The following is a 22,829-nucleotide window of genomic DNA, read 5'->3' on the forward strand; positions in this document are numbered from 1 at the left end:
AAAGTCCAAAATTGTGAGATGTCTTGCAGAGGGATGCAGAAGTCTTGAAATTTCCAAACTTTTGAAGTGTGATCACCTAACAATCAAGCGCTTCATGGCAAATAGCCAACAGGGTCGCAAGAAGCGTGTTGGCCAAAAAAGGCGCAAAATAACTGCCCATGAATTGAGGAAAATCAAGCGTGAAGCTGCCAAGATGCCATTCGCCACCAGTTTTGCCATATATCAGAGCTGCAACATTACTGGAGTATCAAAAAGCACAAGGTGTGCGATACTCAGGGACATGGCCAAGTTAAGGAAGGCTGAAAAACGACCACCTTTGAACAAGAAGCATAAGATAAAACGTCAAGAATGGGTCAAGAAATATCTTAAGACTGATTTTTCAAAGGTTTTATGGACTGATGAAATGAGAGTGACTCTTGATGGGCCAGATGGATGGGCTAGAGGCTGGATCAGTAAAGGGCAGAGAGCTCCACTCCGACTCAGACGCCAGCAAGGTGAAGGTGGGGTACTGGTATGGGCTGGTATCATCAAAGATGAACTTGTGTGAACTTGTGGAACCTTTTCGGGTTGACGATGGAGTGAAGCTCAACTCCCAGACCTACTGCCAGTATCTGGAAGACAACTTCTTCAAGCAGTGGTACAGGAAGAAGTCGGTATCGTTCAAGAAAAACATGATTTTCATGCAGGACAATGCTCCATCACATGCATCCAACTACTCCACAGCGTGGCTGGCCAGTAAAGGTCTAAAAGAAGAAAAAATAATGACATGGCCCTCTTGTTCACCTGATCTGAACCCCATAGAGAACATGTGGTCCATCATAAAATGTGAGATCTACAGGGAGGGAAAACAGTACATCTCCCGGAACAGTGTCTGGGAGGCTGTGGTGACTGCTGCACGCAATGTTGATGGAAAACAGATCAAGCAACTGACAGAATCTATGGATGGAAGGCTGTTGAGTGTCATCATAAAGAAAGGTGGCTATACTGATCACTATTTTTTGAGGTTTTTGTTTTTGCATGTCAGAAATGTTTATTTCTAAATTTTGTGCACTGATATTGGTTTACCTGGTGAAAATAAACAAGCGAGATGGGATTATATTTGGTTTTTATTACGTTGCCTAATAATTCTGCACAGTAATAGTTACCTGCACAAACAGATATCCTCCTAAGATAGCCAAATCAAAATAAAAAAAAACACTCCAACTTCCAAGAATATTAAGCTTGGATATTTATGAGTCTTTTGGGTTGATTGAGAGCATAGTTGTTGATCAATAATAAAAATAATCCTCTAAAATACAACTTGCCTAATAATTCTGCACACAGTGTGTTGTCTATTCCATTTGCACAACAGCATGTGAAATTGATTGTCAATCAGTGTTGCTTCCTAAGTGGACAGTTTGATTTCACAGAAGTTTGATTTACTTGGAGTTATATTCTGTTGTTTATTTTTTTGAGCAGTGTACATTGATGCCCTATCCAAGGATAGGGCATCAATGTAAAAGTAGTGGACAACCCCTTTAAAGCGGTTTTCTTTGCCTTAAAATAGGCAAAAATCTAAACTGAAGAAATAACAGTTCCATAAGGATTAAATCCTCTTCTGCTCCTATGGTCCCTGCAGCGATAACATGGCACGTTCATCATTTGCCTGAGTGCTTACGTGCTGTACAGGGAAGAGTTGGATGAAAAGTCATTACTTCAGTGTGTATCATGGGAGCAGAGACACAGACGACTATGTCATGTCACCAAGACTGAACACCAACCATAAGCCTGTGATCATATGGTGATGGATATCGTGTTCTCAGTACAGGATATGGCATTTCTGGTGACTTATTCTACAAAAGATAGAACTTCAACAATCTTAAGAAACCTCATTAAAATGTTGATGGTACTATTCCTTACCAGAAGCAATGCCGCAAACTGCTCACTATCATTCTTTGCTGCTCTAAGAACTTCCAAGCAACGTTCCAGGGCAGAATTCTGGGCACTGCCATCTGCGGGCATCTCCGCCATTATTCCAAATAACTAAAACAAGAAACACCTAGCATTAGCCGCAGGTAAATCACAAGCAGAAGATCCGAACCTATCCAATGTGACTATAGAAGAGCGTTAGATATTGGTAGGTCGGCATATGAAAGCCCAGACCCTGGCTCCATATTCCAGGTACAATACTCAGGGAGCAGCATGGAAAGGCTTACATCCAGGGTCTCTGTGTGTGGTGAGGGAAAAAGCTGAAGTGATGCCATTAAGACCCCTCTCTGAGGTGGGGGATAAAGGAGATTTCTCTGTGTTACCACCCCTCATATTACCAACAGGAGAGGATAGGTGCTCTTATGCACTGGCAGGCAGACAGAAAAGGGCCCCTGTGCAAGAACAATTTATGGGCCCTTTACAGCCCAAGAGCTCCTAAAAATGCAAAATTGCACCTGATTTGAAGGTAGAAATGGGCCCCCTTACCTCTTGGCCCCCTCCAATGATATGTCCCTGCCCACAGCCCAGCATCCACCGTGGAACCAGGAAGACAGAGACCCCCGGCTGCTGCCAGCACTTGTTGTAACGTCAGTGGATGTCAGGGCCGGCTGCAGCCGGGGGTCACATAATGCCTGTGAGCGGCCAGCGATAGTGCAGCTCACAGGCAGTATCTGCAATGTAAGCAAATTACAAAAATCCTTAGGTGCCCCGGGGGGCTACATTGGGGGGGGGGGGGGGGGGTAATCTAAAGTACATAATATACATAATATATAAAGATTCTGAATTTTTATCATATAAATCTGCATCTTCCTCCTCCTCCTGATCTGATCACCCTCAATTCTTGGTAAAATCTGATTTTCCCATTACTGGGATAGGAGATGATAATTGGTGCTGGAGAACTGTCATTTCAGAAGAACACACAGCAGAATGTCTGTGTCTAGTTGCCTCCTACCGCCATAGAAAGTTAGAAGCACCAACTGCCATCTATTACACTACAGAATGAGGATTTGACCTATGAACTAGGAGTGAAACACCAGGGCAGGAGCATAGAAGCAGACCTCTGATGAGAGAGATGAGGACGTTTCTTATCTCTGTGTATAATAAAAAGGAGGGTTAATACGGAGGCTATACCGTCAATACGGAGGCTATACCGTCAATACAGAGGCTATACCGTCAATACGGAGGCTATACCGCCCGGGCAGCAGTGAGGGGCTGTGAGCAGCCAGAGCACTATCCATGGCAGCGGGGACCAGTAATGTCACCCATGGGGCGCAGCTCCAGTCTGCCAGCACTGTGCCTATGCCATGAGCTCCTACCCCAACTTACCACACAGACCCCCGGTATCACCGACACCTGCGACCTCCTGTCACATTCCCCACCAGCACCGCACGCTTTCCGGCCTCCATTCACCACACAACTTCCGCTTTACGGCTCCTCCAATGATAGCGGCAGGCAGAGTCCCGGGCGGCTGCCATGGTAACTGACGCCATGCTGTGGACCGAGAGGAGGAAGCCCAGGCACAGCTACAGCCAGCACTTCCGGGGGGAGGAGGAGGGGGAGGGAGCTGGCTGAGGACGGGGGAGGGGCTCCGGAGCAGCGCGGCGGAGCTCTAGGTCCTGTGGGTACGGGGCACTGTGCGGGTACGTATGGCGCTTGTCCTGTGCTTTTCTATATGGGACCCCGCACTGCTCACACTGGGGCAGTGGCCCTCTTCTGTGGGGTGTCCTGTCACCCCCTGCACCTGTTGTGTCCGTCATCAGGCACAGGATGGCAGGCAGGAGATGCCCTCTGCTCCAGGCACCTGTGGGTGGCATGACTATGCCAGTGTCGGGTACTTTGTGTTGTTGGTAGGATAGCCAGGGTAGATGTCTTCTCCTCAGCTGGCTGCATGTCTTGCTGGGCACATGCCATGTATGTTATACTGGAGGCAGATACAGAGCCTGTGCCCCTCTGCCCACTGTCACCCAGCTGGCCCTGTATCCGGATGGCTTTACTCCTGATCTGGCCAGTGGTCTAGGGGGCACACGGGATGTACAGAGCTCAGATGGAGAAGCCTTCAGACCAGTGCGACCATCAGGTATGGTAAGGAGAAGACCACAGGTGCCAGAGATGGTGGGATTCCCAGTGCTGTAACCCCAGAAAGGTGAATTATGACAGCGGCCATCTATAGGGTTTTCATGTCTGATGTGACGTCCTGCTATGGCTGATGGCACAACAGTAATAATATATGTGACACTGGGGTGCCCCTGCTGGAATAAGCACCTCCATCATCCCCTTCTGTTTTGGGGATGGGGCTGATTTTGAGCACCCCTCTATTACAATGAGTCCACCACGAGCGGGGAGCCCCTTCTTATAAATCCCGTGCCATAGTTATCACAACCAGTCCTAGTAATACATAAACATGGCTGCCGCAGTTTTCAGGACCCAATAACGAAGCATAGTTTCCTTGGAAGCAATACCATTTTTCGGCAGATTATTTTGGGGTACAGTGCATACATGTGAAACAAGAGGTGATATCTTCTGTCTGTTTCCCCAGCTCGCTCATATTCATATTGGGATGCTGAAATGAAAGATTGCTGAAGAAGCCGAGATCCAGTTGGAAGCCCCTCTCTTCTGTCGGGGGTAGTGATGGTGCAGTTGGCTGTACATGAAGGTGCTGTGGAACAGCTGACATGATTCAGGTGAGGACATGTACCTGCTCTCCATCTCGTAGGCCAGTGACTACTGACAGTCACTGTCTGTACACGGGCTACAATGTATGGACTGACCGGGGGTCTCCTAGCCAAATTTCCCTGCCTCATAGCCATATACGACCATGGTCTGTACCCGGACTGGATGTGTGAAACTGGCCCAAGGCTACACTCACACATCAGTGATACTTCCAATTGCTGTCAGATTTTGGATTTATAGAGTATAATCTATTAAAATCAGGGATCCAAGAGTCAGATCCATGTGACTCAGAGTGCGTCCTGTTCTCATCTGTTTTGCGGCTCTAACTCCTCTATTAAAGCCTATGGGGATCTGTATAAAACAGATGAAACACTGCAGACAGACTTTGTACATTAGAGATCCATCCGAGTGTCATCTGTATGTAGCTGATCCATTATCAGTGGATGGATAGAGAGTTCAGTCTGCCTGCTCCAGTGAGAAGAACGAATATCGCTGTCACTGCTATGTCACCTGTTTATCTCGGATGGCAATATACAAGTGCTTCTCACTAAATTAGAATGTCATCAAAAAGTTAATTTTCTTCAGTTCTTCAATACAAAAAGTGAAACTCATATATTATATAGAGTCATTACAAACAGAGTGATCTATTTCAAGTGTTTATTTCTGTTAATGTTGATGATTATGGCTTATAGCCAATGATAACACCTGTATACACAGATGTGTGCTGGCAGCCTTAGGCACGGGCTCCATCGCTACCATACTCCGCAGCTGGGGTAAATCACTAAGGTTATCCTTTGGGAGACACATACAATCGTATTTCTACAATCAGTTTTGTGCAACTACAATGTTACATTGTAAAATATAAAGTGATTGTATTGGACACTGGATGTATTGTAGCCATTATAACCACAACACATATATTTGTGAAGTCTTTGCACAGGCCTGTATTCACACACTGCATCTGGTGGTTTTGTCATATATGTGGTGCCATTAGTGGTGTAGCTTTGCGCCATGTCACCACTACCACCACATGTGCATACAGATTTAGGCCAGGTCCTGATGGTCGTATTTCACAGTCTATGTATGGACCACTATAGATGGTTGTGAGTCTCCTGACTTGGAATAACAGTCTCGTACATGCCTATGAGGCTGTTATTTGAAGTCAGGAGACCTATGGTTGGTCCAAGTGTTGCAGTCTTTACATGGCAGGTGAAATATGTCTATCTGATCCTGGCCTTGGGTTAGTTTCTCATAAGGTCAAAGTGGCTCTCCCATAGTCATATTCCAGGTTTAGTGTCGCCCACTGCAGAAAACGACTTCTCAAAGCAACTCCTTAACATCCTCATGTTCCAAGTTTGTTTGCACCCTGTTGTCATGGGACCTGTCCTCCTCTAATACGTTTTTTTGAGCCTAACATGCACGGATTGGTGCCCTCTGTTCCATCTTTCTGAGCTGTTCTCGAAACCAAGACCAGGCAAACCCTCTGCACACCAGCTGCCTTCACAGAAGAAGCCGCAGCTCCCTCGGCTGTCTGAGCCGCTTCACCACGTCATCCCAGACTTTGCTGTTACTTAGAACATGTAATATTGGTCTTTGGATGTGTATATAGATGGGTGTATATCAGGTAGAATTGTATACAGCTGTGCACTGGGTGACAGTGGTGGATCATTGATGGACATGTTGAGTATTAGATGTCACATTTTCAGATTGTGCTGATGATAAAGTAGTTGTGGTTTGCAGTCCACTGCTAAGACCCTGTTCACACTGCGTTTCTGCATTGCATCTTGGGGGTAACGTGTGATTCTCCCTAAGAATTTGACTTATATATGCAGGGATGAGGAGGAATGGAAGATCAGCTCACCAGTGAGTAGTATCCAGGACACAGCTGTCCGTTTTGAAGACCCAGGACCAGGCGGAACAGCAAATGTAAAAATAGAAGTTCCAGCGGAGATCCAAAAGTAAAAGAAGATTAAGTTTATTCACAAAGTAGTTAAAATACACAGCAGCAACATGACCAGCTAGTGTGAATACCAACGCGTTTCGACCACCTAAGGGGTCTTACTCAGATAGGAGAATCAGACAGAATTTTAAATGCTGCACAAAACTGAAAAACTGGGTGAAAAGGACAGTTTTTGGTTCAGATAGTCATAGGAATCAGGTCAGTCACGTCCATAGCTCCCTGTGCCCGTCTGCATTACGGATGGGTGCATGCTGTTTAATGCAATGGTATGGTGTACACTGGTACATAGGTACATAGGTTCATATTGCTCGGTGTGACAGCAGATTGATTAAAAATACGTCCTTGTGGACGAGGCCTTTCTCTGATATTTGTCCATAGGTTTTCCCTGCACACTCCTTGTCATTTCGTGTAAGCAAAGATTGCAGAGACTTCTAGGAACCTCCTTCAGAAGATGTGTTACAGTCCTGGAGCTCAGCCTGGGCTCATTTAATTAAGTTTATTTGCACTTAATATAGAAATAATGGTTGTAAGATTTCCTGATAGATTTAATGAACCTCTAATGGTAGTGGAAATAAGATTCTAGTAAGACTATGTTCTTATGAATGTATTTTGGACAATGCGTTCTCTGTGTGCACATGGCCAATATACTGACCATTACCCATCGCTCCCCATGCAGTACTGTCATCTGGGTTCAGGATGAGACGGTGCTAGTTTTAATGGATGATAGCTTGTGCGGACGTTTGCATTTGGACTAGTGCACAGAGGTTCTCAAGGACCCAGTCACTTCCATAATTTGCAGACGTGACTGGTCCGAGAGTTGAAACTTTTGCATGAGCTCAGCCTAAGGAACGGCAGAACAAGTCCAGTTAATAATCAAGTATTTTCTTCAGAAACCTGGGAGCTGTGTATGCCAGCTTTGTTCTGCCTAAGAAGGTTCTACTGACCAAACCAATTTCTTACATGGACCTTGTATGGAAGGGATGCACAGAATACTGTAGACCAGTAATCCACAACACCAGTCCTCAAGATCCACCAACATGTCATGTTTTCAGGATTTCCTTAGTATTGCCCAGCTGATATCACCTGGGCAATACTAAGGAAATCATGAAAACATGACCTGTTGGTGGCTCTTGAAGACCAGAGTTGGGGGATACTTCTGTAGACATTAGGGTTTCATTTCTATCCAGATTAAAAGTTTTACAGAAAGCAGCCTAGCTATTGCTGGATTCAGGCATCCATTTTCATGAGCCGTATACGTACCAAAATGCATGTACCGACCCATGGTGTTCTGACCTGAACTGCTAGCCTCATATATATGCCTATGAGGCTGTTAGTTTGGGACAGGAGACCCAGTTGCTCCAGGCACACCTGAATGACTGAAAGCTGGCGGTTCCTGAGAGAAAAAACGTTGAGTTTCAACCGAATGCCGCACTTTCAACTCTGCGACCAGGCACCTTCATAATGCTACTAACTTGCTACTTAACACTGTATTTGCAGGGTAATAGCTTTATGGGACTTGATAGCTTCCCTTTAAGGTCTTGATGCTTTCTTTTCCAAACTATGACTGCTATCTCTGGTGGCAGAGTTGTAAGAGAAGCCACTTTAATATTGTATGAAGTTGTTCTCCCATGACTGGTCCTGTAACATGCGTTTCACGGTGTTTGAGGGTAGCCTTCGATTATGTTCGGAGCCTTCTACTGGCAGATAGTCTTGTTTTTTATCTGAAGGCTTTTTTGTCTTGGGTATAAATTGCTGGAGGCTTCTTTGTTTTATGACTTGCATATGACAGTAAGTTTACCACACTGTGCAAATAAGGAGGTGGACAGTACTTGTTCCACGCAGTAAAACCTTAACTCCTGCTTGGATCTTATGAGCTGCTGCACAGGTATGTCTGTGGTAGTGATGTCTCACGTACAGTATGTGACCTGTGGACTTCAGACCATTTCTCCCACATTATTCTGCATGGTATCAGCTATGGATCCGGTGGATCTGCTGATGATCACGGTGACACATCGACATCAGATGCCACAGCTGACCTCACTGTGTACTTTATCCCACGTGTACGACATGTATAATATATGGCTGCTACTGCTACTTAGATAACAGCGAAGACATATTGTTTTATACGTTTTAAGTAGTAATCAAGCCCCAGTTTTAATAAATGCATTGAGAACGCCAGTTCATTTCAATATGAGCTTATACGTAATGCATTAACATTGGAAAATGTAATTTTCTTTCAGCTGTAACCCCCTAGGAAGTAGTCAGTCCGGCCCCCGAGTGCTGAACAGGATGAGGATACCGCAGCATCAGATTTCAGCCCTTAAGCCTTCCAGCCCTGCCAGGCAGATGAAAAGATTAGCTTAGTGGATTGCTTTCACATCAAGTATTAAGGGCTACAAAGCTCAATTAAAGGCATTGTGCATTTCGAGCTCTGTTTACCGCGTACATATTTTTACCATTTACTTATATTATAAATAACCTCATCTACCAGAGTCAAAGCTTGTCTTATACTTTGCTTTGTTGTCCTTGGATGGACATGCCAAGATGTCTTCCTGACGTCTTCTTCGATGTCTTCCCAGCTTATGAACATATGAAAAGAGAATGATTGCATCAGTGCAGCATGTTGAAAGGTTGTGTAACACGTTGGAAATCTGTGTGTGACACATGGAATATTACGAAGCAAGTGATATCTTCCCATGTAGAGTCTAAGCAGCCCCATGCACAATAGTGATGATCTGTCAGCCGAATCAAGGTTTGGCTGACAGCAATCTCTCCATGCACCGCAGTGCATGCTCCCCTGCGCTCTCTATGAGAGAGTTGCTGCCAGACATCTCTGGCGGCAGCTTATGTTGCCCAAAACAAGAGGATAAGGAGTCTGATTGGACATACCAGTTCTTTATCTACCCTGATATCGCCTGTCGGGGAGAGTTGGGAGGCTCCCATACACATAGGATTGTTGGGCGAGCCTACCAATATGTAATGAGTATGGGGGCATTATGAGTGAGCTAGAATAGGGAATTGTGTATGGCCCGGGTCCAGATAAGCACCATTGTATTGCAGCTAATAAATTATACCTGTTTGGGATTGGGGGTTCCCTACACAGTCTGACACTGCTAGATACAAACATATACCCAATTGCGTAATGAATGTGGATAGTGCCATTGCTTGGGGTCGAAGAAAATACCCACATAAAAAATCACTCCAGAATACCATGGTATAAACAGGAGGATAAACTGGAGTTTAATTGGTTAAAAAAATATGTTTTATTAATTCCAAAAGTTTTTTTAAATAGAAGGTAGTGTATATATAGTTCAAAAAATACAGACGGGTAACAATCGCTGATAAGTTACATACATGTAAACAGATGTCAAATTATACCTACTAGGTATGTGTGGTGACATAATGGTCAAAAAATGTCCACAATTATATTAAATAATTTTGCTCAAAAATGCAAGGAGACCCCACCTTACCCATGGCTAGTCAGCTAGATTTGTTACCAGATACATTAGGGTCCCCAACGCACGTTTTGCTATTTAAGTATTCAGCTTTCTCAGGGGGAGTTGTCTGACACTACCCAGTCAGTGGTGACAATGTATGGCCAAGCTCAGTTTCAGATAGTAGCCCAGTTTTCCATTCCTAAATTTGTAGGAAGAATAACTGAAGAACAGTGTGCAGAGGATGGGATGGGATGGACTCACCTTTTTATATATTTATTACTGTGATGTACTATAATGAATATTTTACTCTTCTGCTCGGTTGTTTGTTTGCAGGTCTTCATATTTCGGTCATCGTACATTGATGGATATGATTATGAAGGCATGTTGTAGGTTGATGGGGTGGACTCAGCTGGACATCCAAATGTTTGTATGATAATGCATTTGACCTCTAGAAATCTAAAACAAAATGAAATTCCTCTGAGGGTGCTCTATTAACCATTCATTTTAGGATTAACTACTGAAAAAAATGAAAAAAAAGGGACTAAAATGATTGATTATACACGGTGGTCACATGTCTGACAGCGAGTGAAGACTAACTGTTTCTAAGAGCTGGATGCAGAAAGAAAGCTCGTATATTAAAATATATAATTCCTCAGCATTTATGGATCATGTGAAAAGGACAGTAGGGGGATCCGAGGACAGGAGACTGTCCCTGACCATAGTTTTCAGTGAGGCACCTAACCATGATCGGATGCATAATGTGAACTCGTGCTATGCCTGCCTTCACTGCTGTATGGTAACAGGTATACATTCTGGTATATACGTGAAATGTTTTGTTTCCCACTGTCCTGGTAAGGTTTCTGTACTATGATTGAGTACGTGCTCTTTACTGTAATTGTTCCGTCACATAGCAAATATTTATTTCACCGCGGCCCCAGAAGAGTCTGAAGCGATGTGCTCCACGCTGGGCTCCCCATGAACAGCGCCTGTCATCACCTCTTCACTGACGCCCAGTGATATGTAACTGTGCCCGCACTGGCCTCACTGCACCTGCCTTCCTCTTTGTTTTTAGCTTGTGCTTCATGGATAAGCCTGGAAAATCTTTTCATGAAAGGGACATTTTAGTTGAAATGTTTGCAAATTCAACATGTGAATTTTGTACCTTTTGCTGGAAAACAAACTGTCCAAGTTGAATGAAGAAATCCAGTGTAATTGCACTTTTGATATCTCATAGATACAAGAGTTTACCTTGGTGAATTCTGTGAAACCAAACAAGAACACTTTTATACACTTTTAAGGGGTTGTCCATCCCAGTGTGGTGTAAGAGCGTAAAAAAATGATAAATCCGCCATACTCCCCTCCTCTCCTCTGTACCGTTGATTGGGCCCCCCGAAGTTGTCCTAACTTTCACTTCTAGTAGCGATGGGTCGCTGCTACAGCCAATCACTGGCCAGAGTGGTGACACTTTGGTGACCGCTGACTGGGATGGAAACCAGTTAAAAGGAACCTATCAGGAGGAATTCATACCTTAATTTATTGGAATAGTTGTATATACAATGTTCCCTTGATTAAATTGATACAGTTTCTTATAGAAATCTGCAAATCATTCCTGAGAAATCCAACTTTAAATTTATATGCAAATTAGCTGTAAGTACTCCAGTTGTGTCACAGTACTTCCAGCCCTCCGGTCCTCACTACTTTCTCCCTGCCTGATCCCTCCCTCTTACCTGTGATTGACATATTGGACCAGACGACATTATCACACTCCCCTTGCCAAGATCTCTTGCAAGCCCATTCTCTGCCTGTGACGGGACATTTAGGTCTCATTGGTGGGCCAGCATCAGTCTATAGCACTTCTCCTCCCAGGCAGTGACATCACTTGCAGAAGATCTTGGTAAGGGGAGACAGATAATGTCGCCTGGACTGATATGTTAATGACAGGTAAGAGGGAGATGCCTGGCGGGGAATAACCAGTGAGGGCCGTAGAGCTGGAAAGAGTTGGACTTGTATTGTTCAACATCTTTATTAATGATTTAGATGAAGGAATTGAGGGTAAACTGTCTAGGAGGGATAGCTAATACGAGAGAAGAGAGAGAGAGGATTCAAAAAACCTAAGTAAACTGGAGCAGTGGGCAGCAACTAACAGAATGGTTTTTAACAGGGAAAAATGCAAAGTACTACGTCTGGGCAATAAAAATGAAAAAAGCATATACAAAATGGGAGGAATAGAGCTAAGCAACAGTACATGTGAAAAAGACTTAGGTATACTAATAGATCATAGACTGAACATGAGTCAACAGTGTGATGCAGCAGCAAAAAAGGCAAATACAATTCTGGGATGTATTAACAGAAGCATACAGTCTAGATCACGTGAAGTCATTATCGGACTTTACTCCTCTTTGGTCAGACCTCATCTGGAATACTGTGTTCAGCTTTGGGCACCACATTTTAAAAAAGACATTGACAAACTGGAGCAAGTTCAGAGAAGAGTGACCAGAATGGTGACCGGTCTGCAAACCATGTCCTATGAGGAACGGTTATAGGATTTGGGAATGTTTAGCTTGCAAAAAAGAAGACTGAGAGTAGACTTAATAGCTGTCTACAAATATCTCAAGGGCTGTCACATTGTAGAAGGAACATCTTTATTCTCATTTGCACAAGGAAAGACTAGAAGCAATGGGATGAAACTGAATGGGAGGAGACACAGATTAGATATTAGAAAAAACTTTTTGACAGTTAGGGTGATTAATGAGTGGAGCAGGCTGCCACGAGAGGTGGTGAGTTTCCCTTCAATAGACGTCTTCAAACAGAGGCTGGACAGACATCTGTCTGAGATGATTTAGTGAATCCTGCTTTGAGCAGGGGGTTGGACCAGATGAGCCAGGAGGTCCCTTCCAACTCTACCATTCTATGATATGGAATATGCCCAGAGCACAGCCAAATTACCCATTTATACTGGCCAATATCAGAGCAGCAATCGATTATATTAGTAGTTCGGTGCTCGTTTACTGGCGTTTTTATACAGGTCCAGTATGGGGCCAGACGGAGCACTGTAATGAATGTTCTGTCTTCCTATATAATACATATAGTACATGTTATTCCCCAGCACATTTCCTGCTTACACAGCACAGTGTGCTGCCAATAGCGATGAATTATGCACGTACAGTATAGACCAAATGTTTGGACACACCTTCTCATTTAAAGATTTTTCTGTATTTTCATGACTATGAAAATTGTAAATTCACACTGAAGGCATCAAAACTATGAATTAACACATGTGGAATTATATACTTAACAAAAAAGTGTGAAACAACTGACAATATCTCTTATATTCTAGGTTCTTCAAAGTAGCCACCTTTTGCTTTGATGACTGCTTTGCACGCTCTTGGCATTCTCTTGATGAGCTTCAAGAAGTAGTCACCGGAAATGGTCTTCCAACAATCTTGAAGGAGTTCCCAGAGATGCTTAGCACTTGTTGGCCCTTTTGCCTTCACTCTGCGGTCCAGCTCACCCCAAACCATCTCGATTGGGTTCAGGTCTGGTGACTGTGGAGGCCAGGTCATCTGGCGTAGCACCCCATCACTCTCCTGCTTGGTCAAATAGCCCTTACACAGCCTGGAGGTGTGTTTGGGGTCATTGTCCTGTTGAAAAATAAATGATGGTCCAACTAAACGCAAACCGGATGGAATAGCATGCCGCTGCAAGATGCTGTGGTAGCCATGCTGGTTCAGTATGCCTTCAATTTTGAATAAATCCCCAACAGTGTCACCAGCAAAGCACCCCCACACCATCACACCTCCTCCTCCATGCTTCACGGTGGGAACCAGGCATGTAGAGTCCATCCGTTCACCTTTTCTGCGTCGCACAAAGACATGGTGGTTGGAACCAAAGATCTGAAATTTGGACTCATCAGACCAAAGCACAGATTTCCACTGGTCTAATGTCCATTCCTTGTGTTTTTTAGACCAAACTTGTCTCTTCTGCTTGTTGCCTTCCTTAGCAGTGGTTTCCTAGCAGCTATTTTACCATGAAGGCCTGCTGCACAAAGTCTCCTCTTAACAGTTGTTGAAGAGATGTGTCTGCTGCTAGAACTCTGTGTGGCATTGACCTGGTCTCTAATCTGAGCTGTGACTCTTGGTCTTCCTTTCCTGGGGCAGTCCTCATGTGAGTCAGTTTCTTTGTAGCACTTGATGGTTTTTGCAACTGCACTTGGGGACACTTTCAAAGTTTTCCCAATTTTTCGGACTGACTGACCTTCATTTCTTAAAGTAATGATGGCCACTCGTTTTTTCTTTACTTAGCTGCTTTTTTCTTGCCATAATACAAATTCTAACAGTCTATTCAGTAGGACTATCAGCTGTGTATCCACCAGACTTCTGCACAACACAACTGATGGTCCCAACCCCATTTATAAGGCAAGAAATCCCACTTATTAAACCTGACAGGGCACACCTGTGAAGTGAAAACCATTTCCGGTGACTACCTCTTGAAGCTCATCAAGAGAATGCCAAGAGTGTGCAAAGCAGTCATCAAAGCAAAAGGTGGCTACTTCGAAGAACCTAGAATATAAGACATATTTTCAGTTGTTTCACCTTTTTTGTTAAGTATATAATTCCACATGTGTTAATTCATAGTTTTGATGCCTTCAGTGTGAATGTACAATTTTCATAGTCATGAAAATACAGAAAAATCTTTAAATGAGAAGGTGTGTCCAAACTTTTGGTCTGTAATGTATAATATTGCTCATTTATCAGGTGATTTCTGCCATGTTTGTACCTGCAGATTATCAGGAACAAGCATTCCTACAAGTGCTTCTTAGCCGATTATCGGCACGTGTAAAAGATGTCTTTAGATCTCATCTGACTCCTTGGTAAGATTGCCAGTCCCCTCGCGTGTTTTGTTCTTTGCTTGGATTTGTTTCCACTATTACATTAATGGCTGGTGACTTTCCGTAAAACGCCCACCTGCTTACCTGACATATGGTGACATTGGCTCAGTGCAATCTTTTACAGGTTTCCAATTACAAATGTCTCCTTAGCTTTTCCCAAATGTTAGAGTCTGAATTGCCTGCTAGAAACGCAAGACTGCCCCATGGAGACCCGATTCACATTGGCATTGTGTTCTGCTTTTAAGATGAACTTCTTGGACCACTTATGTCCATAGATTGTGGCCATGAAGGTCTCTGTGTGCACCTCTGTGCTGTCGTCCAGGTTAATGCTATTTACATGCACCACTCTCGTTTGTAGACTGGACCAGACTAGCCCATGGGGTATTTCTTTTTCATGTGGACCTGAGGTCTTTGTCAAAAATTTGGCCATGTGCACCCGCACATAGGCTACAATTGGTTTGTGTAATGTCTGTTACGCACATGGTCTGAAAATATGTTCCTGTGAATTTAGCCTTAGTTTGCAAACTATTTCTTCCACCAAAAACTACAGAACTTTAACAGAAAGCTGGCGGACTTCATTACAAGTCAGTGGGATCCGTTAGTGTTCAATGTCATTCAGCTTGAAAGCTGATCCATCCAAGAGTTTTGTTAAAACATGAGCTTGCCTTTTTATTCCACTGTCTTTAAAGGGTTATTCCATCTAAGCCTTCAATGGCGGTGACGGGAATAACCACATCCCACTGCCGCTACTGGAGGTGGAGATCTCAGCTGAGCTACATTTCTTCAGTAACTTCCATAGAAATAAATAAGAAGTTACAGCTCGCAGACAAAGAATGCACAAAACGTTTAGTTTTTATATTTTACTGCTTTTTTTTTTTTTTTTTAAAAAGTAAAATATAATTTTGTCATCACATAATCTTACTAAGTGCAGAATCAAGTCACCTGGTCATTAATACTGCACAGTGAACACCATTTAAAAAAAAAATTCAAAAAAACAAATAAATGGCAGAATTGTTCTTTTTTTCACCATTTAAAGGGAATTTGTCACCAGGTTTATCAGGTTGTTGCTACCTCGTCAGAGGGCAGCATAATGCAGGGCAAGAGACCCTGATTCCAGCAATGTATCACTTGGTTTACTGGGTGCTGCAGTTTTGATAAAAGGTGTTTAATCTGCAGCAGATCTGCCAGTTCTCTGGATGCTGAGCGCTAAAACATTGTCCACACCACTGATTGGCAGCTTTCTGTGTACACTGTGCATAGGCAGAAAGCTGCCAATCAGTGGTGGGGGCGGGGATATACAAAGCTCATTAATATGGAGGACTACATGGCAGCAGATTTATCAGTACTCTAGTGATAATCTCCTGATAAAACAGTGATTTTATAAACACTTCACTAAACTGACCAGTGACACATCACTGGAATCTAGGTGTCTGGCCCTATATTATGCTGCTTTCAGGATAGCTTGCGAAAACCTGGTGACATATTCCCTTTAACCTCACTTAAAAAAAAAAATAAAAATCTTGTTTGAGTGGAGTGATTGAAGATTATAACTTTTCCCCCCATATGACTATATTGACTCTGGATCAGCTGTTTATTACTGTTCAATCAGTTTTTCTAGAGTGATACAAAAACCGATGACTCATGCTTCTCCCTGTTCCAGATAAAATGTACGTGAAACACCGACGTCTGAATAAGACCTAAGATGATTGCTGGCTGAACCCACCAACTTCTGCAGAACTGGGCAACTATTTTATGTGTGCTGTATTGTGCCAAGTCGGATCTGACATGTTAGATTTTACCATGGCCATTACTTTGCTCTGGGAGTTGGCATGTTGGCACACACATAAGATGGTTGCGTGATGAGTTGGCGCCAGCGGTGTCTGGCAGTGCCTAATGACTTTCTATGTATATGGAGGAGTCGAGAGGAATAGCTGCGCTCAGAATGAGCATTTGTCCGCCAGCTTATTCGGGCGTACAGCCACCTTAGACCTGCTCGTGGGTCAATGTGACCCTGGATTTACCCACATTGTGCTTGAGAATACAATAGAGTGATACATTTCCATAGCATTTATGTACATAGCTGCAGATGCTTTTTCTCATACAATAGAAAATGTGACACTGCAGTCCTCGGCCTCGCTTCACCAAACAGGTTTTGCCAGAATTCTGGCGTAAAACTGTAAAATGTTGTAAAATATAAAACTTGTAGTTTGTGCAATACTTTACAACTTTTGGCATTTTTACGTAAGCTCCAGCAAGTTTTTGAAAAATGGATGTAACTTAGCAAGAAGGATGCCTTACCGACAATATTCATTATTGTTTACGCCACGAAGGTTGTGCAAATTATGACAGACATGTACTCTAGTCGCTGACTGGACTATGTTTTATACACCGTAGATGTAACATTCGCCAAATTCATTAAGAGACGCATCTCACTACAGCGCATCCTTTAAGACTGCCATCCAAAACGTCAGTCTTGCTGAATTGGGGTCCTTTTATTTTATAGGCAACAACCAAAAAAATTAAGCAAGTTGTCAGTCTGAAACCATATAACGGGACGTAATCTTGTAAGGTGAAGTAAAACATCTCAGTAAGGCTTCAGTGCATAATCATATTATAGAAATGTGAACAAGCCCTAACGAGAGAAATCCTACATTTATTTTCTCATGTTATCACTGACAATTATGAATATGGGCAGATATAGATAATAGGTTGTTGGCAGATGCCTCCAAAATTGCCAGGATCTCCAGACAAATACTTAAGATAATATTTGGCGTACATTCACATGGGGGTTATGTACACACTACAAAAAAGCAAAACAAATGCATGGTTTTTTTTTTTGCGACATCCTTGCATACTGTCATATTAAAGTGGCCCTTTCACTAATTTTGGCATGTTAGTGTCCACATCATTGAATAGTGGTTGAAGAGCTAAATACACTGCTCAAAAAAATAAAGGGAACCCTCAAATAACATCCTAGATCTGAATGAATGCAATATTCTCATTGAATACTTTGTTCTGTACAAAGCTGAATGTGCTGACAACAAAATCACACAAAAATCATCAATGGAAATCAAATTTATTAACCAATGGAGTCACCCCCAAAATTAAAGTGGAAAAACACACTACAGGCTGATCCAACTTTGATGTAATGTCCTTAAAACAAGTCAAAATGAGGCTCAGTGTTGTGTGTGGCCTCCATGTGCCTGTATGACCTCCCTACAACGCCTGGGCATGCTCCTGATGAGGTTGCGGATGGTCTCCTGTGGGATCTCCTCCAGGATGGCACATCAATGTGAGCTGTGGCAAAAAGGTTTGCTGTGTCTGTCAGCGTAGTGTCCAGAGGCTGGAGGCGCTACCAGGAGACAGGCCAGTACACCAGGAGACGTGGAGGGGGCCGTAGGAGGGCAACAGCTCAGCAGCAGGACCGCTACCTCCGCCTTTGTGCAAGGAGGAACAGGAGGAGCACTGCCAGAGCCCTCCAAAATGACCTCCAGCAGGCCACAAATGTGCATGTGTCTGCACAAACAGTTAGAAACCGACTCCATGAGTGTGGTATGAGGGCCCGATGTCCACAGATGGGGGTTGTGCTCACAGTCCAACACTGTGCAGGACACTTGGCATTCGCCACAGAACACCAGGATTGGCAAAGTCGCCACTGGCGCCCTGTTCTCTTCACAGATGAAAACAGGTTCACACTGAGCACATGTGACAAACGTGACAGAGTCTGGAGACGCTGTGGAGAGCGATCTGCTGCCTGCAACATCCTTCAGCATGACCGGTTTGGCAGTGGGTCAGTAATGGTGTGGGGTGGCATAGATGGCATCTTATGTGCTCGCCAGAGGTACCTGACTGCCATTAGGTACTGAGATGAGATCCTCAGACCCCTTGTGAGACCATATGCTGGTGCGGTTGGCCCTGGGTTCCTCCTAATGCAGGACAGTGCCAGACCTCATGTGGCTGGAGTGTGTCAGCAGTTCCTGCAAGATGAAGGCATTGAAGCTATGGACTGGCCGGCCGTTCCCCAGACCTGAATCCGATTGAGCATATCTGGGACATCATGTCTCGCTCCATCCACCAACGTCACGTTGCACCACAGACTGTCCAGGAGTTGGCGGATGCTTTAGTCTTGGTCTGGGAAGAGATCCCACAGGAGACCATCTGCAACCTCATCAGGAGCATGCCCAGGCATTGTAGGGAGGTCATACAGGCACGTGGAGGCCACACACAATACTGAGCCTCATTTTGACTTGTTTTAAGGACATTACATCAAAGTTGGATCAGCCTGTAGTGTGTTTTTCCACTTTAATTTTGGGGTTGACTCCAAGTCCAGGCCTCCATTGGTTAATAAATTTGATTTCCATTGATGTTTTTTGTGTGATTTTGTTGTTAGCACATTCAACTTTGTACAGAACAAAGTATTCAATGAGAATATTTCATTCATTCATTCATTCAGATCTAGGATGTGTTATTTGAGTGTTCCCTTTATTTTTTTGATCAGTGTATATTGTAGATTTTATATTTTGATTTAGCTTGTAATAAAGTTTATGTGCTAATTTTTGCTAAGACCAAGTAGACGTTAGATGAAATTTTTCTCTGGGGTGTTTACTTTTTTCCTGCATGACGCTGACCAATAATAAGCAGCAGGCGTCATGCAAGGGGGAACAAAAACACTTCCCTGCAGACTGTCATATCCAGCTTTCTTTGTGTGAGACCTATAAAGATACACAGCTCTGCTCTCTTCACTAATCTCACTGCCAGCACCTACTGCAAGGTGGATGGGAGTAAAGCAGTGCGTGCCATTACAAACACTTCTCACAGCTCTCCTCTCATAGCACTGTCAGCTTTGCTCTGTACCCCTTCTCCACACACTGACACTGCTGTGGGATGAGAGCTGCAGGTGCAGTGGTGTTTGTAATGGCTCGCAGCTCTGCTTTACTCCCTTACCCTGCCTGTAGTTATAGTAGATGCCGGCAGAGAGATCAGTGATGAGAGCAGGGCTTTGTGTCTACTTACATGCATCACATAGAGGAAGCCAAGTCTTACTGTTTCTGGGGGTCTGTTCATTTTTTTCCCCACACATCATGAACTAGTGGCTGCAGCACTGAATAAAACATAGTATTTTCCAATCATAAGCAGGAGGCATCATGCAGGGAAAAAAAGTCAACGCCCCTTGGTCTTAGTGAAAATTTGCGTATAAACGATGTTTTATTCAGCCACTATTTCATGATGTGGCCAGTTTAACATGCTGCAACTGATGAAAGTTCATCCTTAAAGGGTTTGTCCACCCCTTCTTAACTATTATACTCCCAGTGTTCAATAAAAACACAGTATACTCAACTCCCATGCCGTTGCTATTCCTGCGATGTTGGAGCCGGGTCCCTTGGGTCTTAATTGACACTTCCAATGGAATTGATAGCACAGTAACTCAGTAGCTGATGCTCATTGGCTGCAGGGCTCATGTGGCCCCAACATAGCTGGATCAGTGCCAGTACAGGAAATGAGTATATGGACTTTTTATTTTAGATTTAGGTTTATAATATTTAAGAAGTCCTAGTAGTGGACAACCCCTTTAAGCCATACTCAGACATAGTAGTATATTGTAAGTGAATGAGGTTTGGCATTGACAGGCGGCAGAAAAAAACTTGTTTGGACATAGGAGAAAGCTGTGGAAACATACAACCATCTTTTTTTGCCTTGGATTTGTTGAGATTCTTCGCAGGGAATTCCACTCTTTGCAATACAATGGATGAGATCTGCTTCTAACTTGCATGAAATATATGTATTTTGCAATGGAATTGTGGCTTTATTTTTCTTGCAGTTCCTTATACCGTGTTTTCTACCATTATTAATGATAGAGAAAACCATTTGAAAACTCTAGTAGGGCTCAGTGTATGAATGGGATTTCAGAGAACCTCATTTCTAACCATGTAGCATCTACTGCAGTTATCTGCGGCAGCGGGAGAACTGCTTGGAGTAACTATGGCCACAGTCTTTCATCATTTCATGACCTTATTGATTCCTTATTTTGGCGGTCCAGAATAAATGTTCTGTTCACATTGAATTATTTGGCTTTGGATTATTGAAAGGTTTAGGGCCTGATTCATTAAGTCTGGCGTAAATTGGCATAAAGTTTGATTAAGTTGCCGGGACGGCTTTGCCATGCCCCGCCTCAGTTTCCTCCACTTTGGCGGATCTAGCGAGGACTGGAATAAAGAAAACAAAAGTTGTATTTTTTTTTGCCGACTTCGTGTTGTGCAAAAATGTTGCTACATTTCAAGGTGTCTTACACCAGAATTCTAGTGTAAACATGTTGATAATTAGACCCATAGTTTCCCGCTTTTGTATATAACGGCTCAATGTAAGGTAAGAGACAGATGGCTGTACAACTCGGATGAGGATTGCTACTCAATGCTTGGACTGACCGTCAGCTCTCCCGGCCTGTGCAGGACAGCTGCATAGGAATACATACTGTCACACTTGGGTCGGGAGAGCAGACGGCCAAGTCCGGGCATTGTGTTGCGATCCTCGTCCGAGTTATACGGCCGTCTGTCTCTTCCCTAACAATATGCCAGGGAGGGGCTAGGGTAGAAACCTTTTGAAGTTTCTCCTTGCACAGCCATGTTCTAAGCCATGTGCTCAGCCCCTTAAACTTGACTAGAGCTTTGTTACAGGTCCTTACACAGCAGCTAGCCAAGAGTGCCATTTTGGAGAGACTTGAAGTGGCCAGTTCCCATTTATTTTCTTGATCAGTGGGGTGCCTTAGAGTATTCTCCCCCACTGATCTTTATATTGTGAAAGATCCTAGTGATATGGCATTAATGTGAAGGTGAGCAAGGAGAGTGAAAAGCTGACTAATGGCTGTCAGGAGTAAGTACCTCCTTCTAGAAAGGTCTTGGCCGAAGAAACCCATTTCAGAAAAGCCTCCACATATAACCAGTGGGACTATGACGAGTGTATGAGAAATCCATATTGTCACCGATGTGCTATCCCTGTGTCCTTTTTTTACTTCCGTGTGATATCTATTTTTATACATGTAAAGTCTACATGATCTAATACAGTGTCCTAGGTTACTAATGGCAATGTAGCCATAAAAATCAGATGCTATAGAGGTATTTATGTTGGGATTCAAGTTTTGTTTTTTTTTTGTGCACCCACAGACTTCAATGGTGAGTCTCATACGAGACTCGGTGCTTGCTGCCATTTTTTTGCACAGACACTTGGTCCATGTGAAATAACTGTCACCTGAACAGCCCTATTGGATTACATTGATCGGTGTGCTGTCTGATTGTTCTTCGGACCTCACACGTCTGTATAACACGCTGATGTGGCTCATGCTATACATGTCCGCTGCTTTACTATAATAGTCCCTTGGACGCATCATGCCGTTGTTTGCTCCAGTTTTCTTTTTTTGCAGTTTGATAACGTGCTCTTGGCATAATTATGAGAGCCGCTTGGTAAACATTTGCTTATGTTCCTTTATGTAATATTTTAATCTGTTGCCTATCGTCTTTTTTTGTCTATAGGATTTGTATCGTGTGTTGGAAGTTCTGTAGAGTTTGCCCAGGAGTGGGAGCCTTGGCGGGCTGTCGGCACAGATCCTCTTCTCCTTGGACAGATAATCTGTTGTCCGGGTGTGCTATGTATAGGAATCGCTGTACCAGCACACTCGCTGTACAGCCTCGCAGCTCCAGCCCTCTTGCGTTCTGAGTAGGTTTCTTTTATTGATTTTCAACCACGTCCCTTCTGTCCATTGTTTAAGATGGTATCTGAAAAATGTTTGACTAACTAAAGGGGAGTCCTAGGGAATAAGGACTCCTTTTTCCTAGATCCAGGGCCACACTTGTGCGTGGGCTGTTTCTGGTGTCGCAGCTCGGTCTCGTTCATGTCACTCATTCATTGTGCTCCA

At 43.6% G+C, this 22,829-nt stretch overlaps 2 protein-coding genes across 3 annotated transcripts in view; one reads left to right on the forward strand and one right to left on the reverse strand.

The window, feature by feature from the left end:
* NCDN (neurochondrin) overlaps positions 1-3,524 on the reverse strand; it is a 28,931-nt gene extending 25,407 nt beyond the window's left edge. The window contains exons 1-2 of the mRNA XM_073665977.1: positions 3,295-3,524; positions 1,900-2,022 (exon numbers count right to left, since the gene is read on the reverse strand). Coding sequence (XP_073522078.1) covers positions 1,900-2,010 — 111 coding nt within the window. The 5' untranslated portion in view covers positions 2,011-2,022; positions 3,295-3,524. The remainder of the gene's footprint in view (positions 1-1,899; positions 2,023-3,294) is intronic.
* The window catches only part of KIAA0319L (KIAA0319 like), a 146,584-nt gene continuing 127,266 nt past the window's right edge, over positions 3,512-22,829 (forward strand). Inside the window, exons 1-2 of one of the 2 annotated variants that reach the window (XM_073665963.1) lie at positions 3,512-3,608; positions 4,505-4,649. The gene's annotated coding sequence lies outside the window, so the exon portion shown is untranslated. Of the gene's footprint in view, positions 3,609-4,504; positions 4,650-22,502; positions 22,631-22,829 lie in introns of those variants that run through there. The other variant, XM_073665969.1, reaches the window with a different exon arrangement.

Source organism: Phyllobates terribilis, unplaced genomic scaffold (genome assembly GCF_046119375.1).
Source record: "Phyllobates terribilis strain yellow unplaced genomic scaffold, ASM4611937v1 Scaffold_2__4_contigs__length_985480577, whole genome shotgun sequence".
Lineage (NCBI taxonomy): Eukaryota > Metazoa > Chordata > Amphibia > Anura > Dendrobatidae > Phyllobates > Phyllobates terribilis.